Consider the following 9,658-nt stretch of genomic DNA (forward strand, 5'->3'; position numbering starts at 1 on the left):
CTGACCCTTTGAATTACAGGTACAACAGAAACAGGAAGTAAGAGTGAGAGAAAGTTGTGGTGAAAGAATACAGCAGGGTTCGCTACCATCCCCTGCCGGAGCCTCGTGGAGCTTTAGGTGTTTTCGGTTAATAAACACTCACAACGCCCGGTATAGGAATCGAAACCGCGAGTCCGCTGCCCTAACCACTGGGCCATTGCGCCTCCATTCTGTTGGGTAAGATGTTAATATTTTGCACTGTGAAGAGGTTACTACCAACTATAGTGTAGCTAGGGAGAGAAGGTGAGGGATCGTTCCGCCCACGCAACGCTTTTATGTCTCGGGCAGCACACATTCGAGCTATGTCACTGAGCATCAGAGGGGATGGATGGTAGAATTGGTAAAGGATCAGACAACATGTTTTGGTCAGACTTTCGGATTATTTTGAAACTTTTACTTGTTTCAGTCATTAGACTGCGGCCATGCTATGGCACTGCCTTGAAGAATTTTGGTCGAACGAATCGAACCCAGTTCTAATATTTTTTAAAGCCTGGTACTAATTCAATCGGCCATTTTTGCCAAACAACTAAGTTATGTGAATATAAAGGCATACCACTGGTTGTCAAGTGGTGGTGGGGATCACACACACACACACACACACGTTGGTGTCCTGACTAGCTGTCGCAACACCCCAGGCTCTCCACCTCCCGCGCTAATGCTGTAAATATTTTGGAGTGTCAAATTTTTTTAAAGAGCTCTCCAATTTTTCCTGGTTCGGTGTATCATTGAGGGAGTATTCGTAAGTCCATTTCGAGCATTTATTTATTTTTTACTTTTCTTTCTTCATGTTCACACTGTTTACTTTTATAAATTATGTTCTTTAGAAGAACGTTCATGACTGGTATATCTTTAATTACAAGTCCGTTACCTAAAGTTGTTCTAATAATATAAAATTGTTCAGTCCCAGAAGTGAAGGTATATAGCGTATACAAACATACCTATCTTGCTTTCTACATTTCTGCAAATACAAAACGGCATACTTACCTAAGTATGCCCCCGCCAACTTTGTTTCGTCATAACTTGCAGAAAAATGGAATACGCTTCATATGGTATAAATCGGAATATTGTAATTAGTTGTGAAAAATTTCCCCGTGAGTAGAGAAAAAAATTCACAAGAGTCGGCTTATTTCCTCATAACTTTCAGAAAAAGAATAGATATTTTTTTAAGAAATTTTCTGCAAATGCCTCTCAGATTGCTATTATATCGGAATTTGATATGAAAAACAAAATATTGGTGGGCTCACATACACCACATCACATATAGCCATCAAATGAAGCATGAAATTTCGAAAAAAAACTTGTGATGTGTGCCAGTATGTACGTGTGTGTGCTCACCATAAATTCCGATTTAATCTGAAAGATATTCCTAGAAAATTTCATATAGGCATAGGAGTGGCTGTGTGGTAAGTAGCTTGCTTACGAACCATATAGTTCCGGGTTCAGTCCCACTGCGTAGCACCTTGGGCAAGTGTCTTCTACTATAACCTCGGGCCGACCAAAATCCTTAAAGCAGCTCGTCGTGTATATATATGTGTGTATGTTTGTGTGTCTGTGTTTGTCCCCCCACCATCAATCACTTGACAACCGATGTTGGTGTGTTTACGTCCCCGTAACCTAGCGGTTCGGCAAAGCTGAACGAGAGGATATGTACTAGGCTTACAAAGAATAAGTCCTGGGGTCGATTTGTTCGACTAAGGGCGGTGCTACAGCATGACCGCAATCAAATGACTGAAACAAATAAAAGAATATATATATATCTATATACTTTCCCGTCGAAGGCGTTCTGCTTTTGCCGATCGACCTGCACAAATAATTTGTTTATAGTGATCAAAGGCATGTGCCGTACGTTAGCTCACGCCTTCGTTTACCCGAACAGGTGCACAGCGCATCAGGTGTCGAAGTGATAGCAGAGCGACGTAAAAATGAAGTGTTTTGCTCAAGAACACAACGCACCACCGAGTCTAGGAACTGAAATCAAGACCTCGCGAGCGTGAGTGCAATAGTCTAACCACTAGGCCATGCGTCCTCCCATACCCATTTATACACATATTCATGTTTAGACATACAATCAGATCAAGAAGCGTTTTTCACTGATTCCTTGATGAAACAATTTGCAAGTTACAAAATTTGAAATATATAGAATAACATGCCCTGCCGAATTAAAACGCGTCAAGGACTTCTTACAATTTTCTAAGACATCTATCTATCTATCTATCTATCTATCTATCTATCTATCTATCTATCTATCTATCTATCTTTATTTAGTGAAGGTGCGTGACTTAGTGGTTAGAGTGGTTACACAGATGATCGCAAGGTCGTGGTTGTGATACCCAGACCGGGTGGTGTGTTGTGGTTCTTGAGCAAAACATTTCATTTCGTGTTGCTGCCGTCCACTCAGTAATAAATGGGAAACCCTGCGACGGACTGGAGTCTCTTTCAGGGGCAAATGTTGGCCTTTTCCTTGTAGACAGCAGGGTAGCATCATTCGGAAGCTACATGCAACATACCCGTCTCTAAATGGGATGTACTGGACGACACTGCTTCCTCTCTATTCAATAGTGCACCCTCAGATTTACAGCGATACACTTACTCTTTTACTCTTTTTTTTTCTTTTACTTGTTTCAGTCTTTTGACTGTGGCCATGCTGGAGCACCACCTTTAGTCGAGCAAATCGACCCCAGGACTTATTCTTTGTAAGCCTAGTACTTATTCTATCGGTCTCTTTTGCCGAACCGCTAAGTTATGGGGGACGTAAACACAGCAGCATCGGTTGTCAAGCAATGTTGGGGAGACAAACACAGACACACACACACACACACACATATATATATATACATATATACGACGGGCTTCTTTCAGTTTCCGTCTACCAAATCCACTCACAAGGCTTTGGTCGGCCCGAGGCTATAGTAGAAGACACTTGCCCAAGATGCCACGCAGTGGGACTGAACCCAGGACCATGTGGTTGGTAAGCAAGCTACTTACCACACAGCCACTCCTACACTTATTAAAAACTCCATTCTAGTATTAATACAAATTAGGGGTGACCACCCAGAATATTCTGAAGCACTCCACCAGGCACCAAAATCCGATGACGGGCCTCAGATGTAAGGAAGCGTATTGTGACTAGCGATGTATAAAAACATTTCATAATCTGGTCAATACAGTAACATACACACACACAAACACGTCTATGTATATAAGTATATTTTCTAGTAATTGAGATCCGCAGACACCTATCAATTTGCAGATCTATTCAACCCTACGTGGTCACATTAATTAAATTATAATATACCACAGGTAAAATAGACTTACCATATCTGCAGTTTAATTTACTCTAGTTGAAGGTTCTAGATGGTTTCTGTGACTTGTCTGGGTTGTTGCACACAGGTAAAAATACAGGTGGCGCACACGGATTGAATGAAGCTGCTCAATAGGACTTAATGTGATCCGGCATGAGTCAGTTATGGCAAAAAACGGCAAACATTAAGCTTTATTATATGGAAACCCACTTACCCAAACCCCCACCGTCACAGTTGCTGAGGAGATGGTAGCGGTGGTAACGGGGATGGGTGTGGTTTGATTGACCAGTGGATGATGGCAGCTCGACAACTACCCGCCCTCCTGCGTCAATGTAGATATATGCAAATAACAATGTCAGTGTGTGTGTGTGTAAGCGAAAAGCCAGTTTATTTTACTGTTAGAACACGTTGTTTGAGTGTGTGTGTGAATGCATGCATATATGTAATTATGTATGCATGTATGTATGTAACAAAACACACACATAGATGCGCGCGCACACATACACACACACACACACACACATCTTAATGTGTGTGTATATATGTACATATCTAATTTCATGTGTCCACATGCTTCTGGCCTTTGTCCAATAAGATCTCCCCGCATTTTCTGTTTGAACTAAACACGCACCTGTGCGTGCGTGCGTATGTATGTAATGCCAAGGTAGACAAGTTATAACAAGTTGTCACCTGACAGTTGCAGAGCAACATATACTTGTTGGCGTCCCTCATTCATCCCTCTCTGTCCCTTCTACTTTAGGATTGTTGGCTCTCTGTTGGGGGTTACCTAGCAACAACAACAACAGCAACGGGGTATACAGAGTTCTCCTAAACAACACACTTCTTCACATTCATATGCACGCAATGTTTGGTTAGCAACGAGATGTTTTATATTAATGATTGGCGAAATAGCTTAAGCAAGTGGTTACATGTATCAACCATTGTTATACATTCTCACACACGTCGCACGTATATATATTTTAAGCACACACACACACATTTAGTGTACATAATAAGGGAGAGAGTTTAAGGGAGAGAGTTTAAGGGATACAGAAGGAAGTGAGGAGCTTACGTGTGTGTGTGTGTGTACACCGGATTTGTGTGTTCTACACATACATAGAAACACACACACACACACACACACTCTCTCTCTCTCTCTCTCTCTAACACACATACACACACACAAGTCAAGTGTATAAGAAAAGTAATTTAAGGTTGACAAACCCCGGTTGGGGGTTCGAATTGTTTGTTGGCCAACTGTTGCCATAGAAATAGGATCAGACAAACAACATTTAAAGACTACGTTCAGATCAATGCTAGTCAAAGTTAGCAATCGTGAAACCTCCTGGGACTTAGTGAGGGTGGGGTGGGGACAGTGAGATTAGTAGAATTTTTAATAAATTATGATATTAATTGTTATTGCTCCCTTAATCATTATGCTGTATACCAATCCTTTCCCAGAGAAACAAAGGTATATAGATGCAGGCATGGTCGTGTAGCTAAGAAGCTTGCTTACCAACCATGTGGTTTTGGATTCGGTCTCATTGCGCAGCACTTTCGGTGAGTGTCTTCTACTATAGCTCTGAGCCTATAGTAGAAGACACTTGGTTGTTCTGTGTGATTTTCTTTTTTTTTTTTTTTGTTTTTCTTAAGATTGGGTGTTGTGTTCTTCACCAAAACACTTCATCTCACGTCGCTCTTCGATCACTCCGGCGCCTGACATTTGGTTACACCGTGCACCTATTCAGGTAACGTTGATTTGATGGAGCGAGTCAGCTAATGTACGGTACATACATTTGATTACTACAAACAAATCATTTGTGCAGGTCGTTCAGCAAACACTGAACACTCATCATACGTCGTCTTGGATTTGGATGCGAGATGCCATCATATACACACACACACACACACACAGAGGGCGCGATGGGTAAATTGTCGCCGTTTTATATTTTTAATTTCGCGCATGCGCATGTTTTTGTATTTGATTTTGTCGACTACACAGTTTAGTAGGGTCAAGTTGGACAACTTCTGTGAGAGAAACAACACCATGACACAGTTCACTCAGCCAGAAATTTGGAAACGACATGCTGTACTGCAATACGAACAATTCAGAGTGTTAGAGTGTCAATCTGAGGACAGTGCAGAAGATTAGGAAAGAGATGGATGAGTCTAATGGTGATTACGAAGGTACAACAGCTCGGAAAACTCATTCTGATCGTTCTGATAATAAAAGTACTCCCGAATTTGTTAGTGAGATCCCGCCAAGTCAATCAGGTCCATCGCCAGGGACATGGCAGTGTCTGGGTTTCTTTTTAGGCAGGTAGTGCAAGAAGACATTTGGTATTCCTCATACGAGATAAGAAAGGACCAATTTTTATCTTAAGCCATCAAGGACAAGAGGAAAGACTGCGCTACAAAGCTTTTGAACAAATTCAAGCATCCCTTCCAACCGATCATACTTTGGTCTTTCTCAGACAAGAAAATTTTCTGTCAGGATCAGATGGTGAGCACACAGAACAACCATTGGCTTGCCGTGTCCCCAAAACATGTACCGAGAATGATAAAAATCAAACATCCAGTCAACATCATGATGTTTGGAGAGATCACTATTGATGACGACGTTATGCCTCCATTCATCTTCTCATTCGGCCTCAAACGCAACTCGGAGGCCTACATCAAGTGATTGGAGGAGGTAGTACTGACCTGGGTCAAGAGGGTGGCTATTGGAACACCCTTTGTCTGGCAACAGGATTCTGCACAATGTCATACAAGCAGGAGAACTCCTAACATCTGGCCACCTAACCCCCCAAAACTGTAACCCCTTTGATTATTATGTATGGGTCCCAGTTGAGTGACAGACAAAACAAAACTCCTTGTAACACCAAAGATGAACTGAAGGCAAGGATTATGGCAGCATTCACCAACTTAAACAAGGAGACCATCCAGAAGAGTTGCAGGAGATGCTGAAGTCGTGTGGAGGCCGTGGGTGAAGCCAATGGCGACTTTATTGAATAAATTTACTCTTTAGTATGTTAAGATATTTTAATGTAATTTTGGTAAATATATCTGTTAAAATGAGATGTCAGTGTTTTTTGCGTAATTTAGACGACAATTTATTCACATACATACAGGGTATTCCGAATTTATACGCATACATACAGAGTATCCCGAAATTTAGGCAACCGAAATTTCAGGCTTTAATAACAACCAATAAATGTGATAAGATATGAAAATTATACATCATTATAAAAGCTTAGTGTGTTTTCATTTTGTTTCAGACTAAACAAATTCAGATTTATAAATTATAGAATGGCTATAGACCGAAATGCAATTGTAAGAACGACCGTGCGAACCAAAAGGAGAAATGGTGGCGAATGGAAAACAGGCTCCTTTTTTAAACGCGTCACACGGTCGACACAAAATATAATATGTTATAATATACTATAACATAGAGAACTAAGAAGTTTGCCAGGAATGACAAGATAGGAACGCAAGCGATAAAGATGAATAACAGTAAGATTTATTGTAGCATTAAACTGTATGTCTGTGTGTGAGTGAATGCGACATATTAAAACACAATATAAGACAGGCCGTCATGTAAACAAAAGAGTGTGTATACAAATGTATGTATGTGTATGTAAGAGTTACAGAGTATAGATAAGAGTCAGTAACACGGATAAGGAAATACCAGTTCTGTTGAGGTACACAGTTCGATTGTAGGTCTGTATGTAAGAAGTTAAGGTTAAGGCAGAGCTGTCATTTGTCGTGATGTTGAGGCTTCTATGCCTGGCCGGATTCTTAATACAGATGGGTTCTAGCAGGTGTCGAATTCTGGCTGTTATTTCGTGGTGAGGCGATTCACACAAACAGGGTTGAGAAGAGAAGCTGCGGTTGCTTGTGTACGTGGAAAAGTCATGTTGACGCTGGCGGCGATGCTTGTAGTACGTAGTTGAACGATGCTGGTGATGTCGTCGCTGGAACTAGCTGGTTGGTTGGTGCTGTGTTACGCGTGTGTGGTCAACGACCAGATCTATGAGGATCTGAGCCGCGACGAATTGCCGCGGATAATTTAGGCTATTTATAAGAAAATAGGGGCTCCAGAAAGCATTAGAAAAACACTCTATCACGTGACCTTATTAGTGGCTACGGTTGGTCGGTTTGCGTCCTGGCGGCAAATGGAGTGGAGACAATTGCCGCGTAAATAAAAGTCAGTCAGGTGATGACACAGCAGGCGGGAATAAGTTGTTTTCTGCTACGCTCGCATTTGTTTATATATATACCGTGAGAGAGGTAGTTTCACTACACAATCATAACCCTACACAATCATAACCCTCCACGAAAGTAATACAGCTATAACAAAAAAGCTTAAAATCAATCGAATAACAGACTGGAAAATTATCCAGAAATTTCAATAGACTGGTTCCACCGCTGATCGACTTGGACATGGCCGAAAAAGAAGTGTACGGAACCCTCAGCTTCTCAAAAGTACCAGAGAAAAGACATGGCAAAATCCTCGTCACAACAAAATAAGCCGAACATCGATGTATCGAGTGCAGAAAGAGGATCTCAAGACACATCCCTACATGATGATCCGCCGTCATGAGTTCACGCATGTTTATAAGGCCATGAGACTGGAGAGAAGTCGTCTTATCCTGCGTCAGATTGCTGAAGGTACCCTGGACAACCTAGTGTTCACTAGTGAAAAGAAATTTGACATCGAACAGACACCAGAATGACTTTGGAGTGTATTTGATCTGTCGAGAATATCGAGAGTAGACTCGTAAATCGACGTCAAAATTCAGTCAGCTGTGGCTTGGGCGGCTGTGAGAGCTACTGGAAGGTTTCCCCTTGTTTTTGTGCCCTCGGGTGTTAAAATTAACACCCAGCGATACATTAGCGACATTCTGGAAGCTGAACTGCTTCCCCGAGCAAATGAACATTTTTAAAGCACACCTTGGAGCCTCCAACAGAACTCAGCACCATCTAACAACTCCAAACAGATACAATACTAGATTCAGAAAGACATTATGTCATTCATAGGCAGGAAGGTTTCACTTTCAAGAAGCCCCGATCTCAACCCCTTGGATTTAATGTGACAGTCCAAGGTCGACAGGAAGCGGTCCAGCTTCCTAGGGCTAAATAGCAGCAGTATGATTCCCTTATTGGGACTGTCACATTAAGTTGACAGTATACAACTGCTTTATGCATATACGTTGTATAGTTAATTAAATATTTTGAAAGTAAAAGGGTTCTGCTTTGCGATTCTTTAATAATGATACGGCGAGCTATATAAGTTAGGAATAGTTAATCTAGGAACTCCCTAGCTGACTGGTGTTGGTGTGAACGGCTGTTATAATGAAGAAAGCTTCTTGTGAAAATAGGGCTCAGTTACAAACGGAGGAAATTATAAGTGAGATAGGGGCCACTAGATAGATAGAGAGAGAGAGGTATTTAAATTAGGAATACATAGAAGACAAAGGATAAATATAAGTTGAAGCTACTAGATAAACAGTGAAAGCTTATGTAACATTAGTGCGTTCCGTCTTGTCAATTGTCCATTATTATAGACAATTGTTACTGTTGCAGTCAATAATCCGTTAACGGTTTGTGTGCTATCTCGCTGTACGCTTTAAGTAGATATTCATGTTGATAAAGATAATTAAGTCAACGGACTTAATTATCTTCACCAACACAAGTTTTGTGTCATTATTCCTGGTAGTATCTGTCCTTCAGTCCCGACCCCTCAAAAAACAGCCAAGCTGACGACTGAAACTATACTTTTAGACATGTTCCTTCATATCGCCCCCCCACCCTCAACAGAGAGCCAGGTGTTCCAAGTTCGGGAGTGGAAGAAAGGACCTACAACGTCTGGCGAATCTCACCCATTCTTCAAAACTGAGTGGCGCTCACCTAGCTGCGCACTTAAGTAAATCAATTTGTGTTCCTTTTCCCTTTGTTAAAAGAGCTTAGGTAGACATGGTTCCATCGGCGGATGCTGTCACGGGCTCTGTTTATGGAATCAATGAAGAATTGGTGCGTGTTGTCCAAATGACGTGTGGATGTGTATGTTTAGAAGTTTGGGAGGAATGATTTCATAGATTCGAAATTTCAAAAATGTGATTGTTTATTTTTAGAACGACATTATCCTGCAGCCTTGGAGCGGACCGATTCCCCCGACGTGCCGCTCTGAATGACATAATCTGAAGGGGCCTTGACGCAGCTGGTTTCCCGTCTTAACTTGAGCCAGCAGGTTTCGACCGCGGTGACGATAAACTCCCCGGCGAGATAACCCTTTTGCCAATCAAGGGGGGCAGTTA

The 9,658-nt window shown here is 41.6% G+C and overlaps 1 protein-coding gene across 1 annotated transcript in view; it reads right to left on the bottom strand.

The window, feature by feature from the left end:
* The window catches only part of LOC106877708 (tubulin alpha-1C chain), a 7,413-nt gene extending 3,886 nt beyond the window's left edge, over positions 1-3,527 (bottom strand). The window contains exon 1 of the mRNA XM_014926664.2: positions 3,355-3,527. Coding sequence (XP_014782150.1) covers positions 3,355-3,357 — 3 coding nt within the window. The 5' untranslated portion in view covers positions 3,358-3,527. The remainder of the gene's footprint in view (positions 1-3,354) is intronic.
* Between the last annotated feature and the right edge of the window lie 6,131 nt (positions 3,528-9,658).

Source organism: Octopus bimaculoides, chromosome 9 (assembly GCF_001194135.2).
Source record: "Octopus bimaculoides isolate UCB-OBI-ISO-001 chromosome 9, ASM119413v2, whole genome shotgun sequence".
In the NCBI taxonomy this organism is placed as follows: domain Eukaryota; kingdom Metazoa; phylum Mollusca; class Cephalopoda; order Octopoda; family Octopodidae; genus Octopus; species Octopus bimaculoides.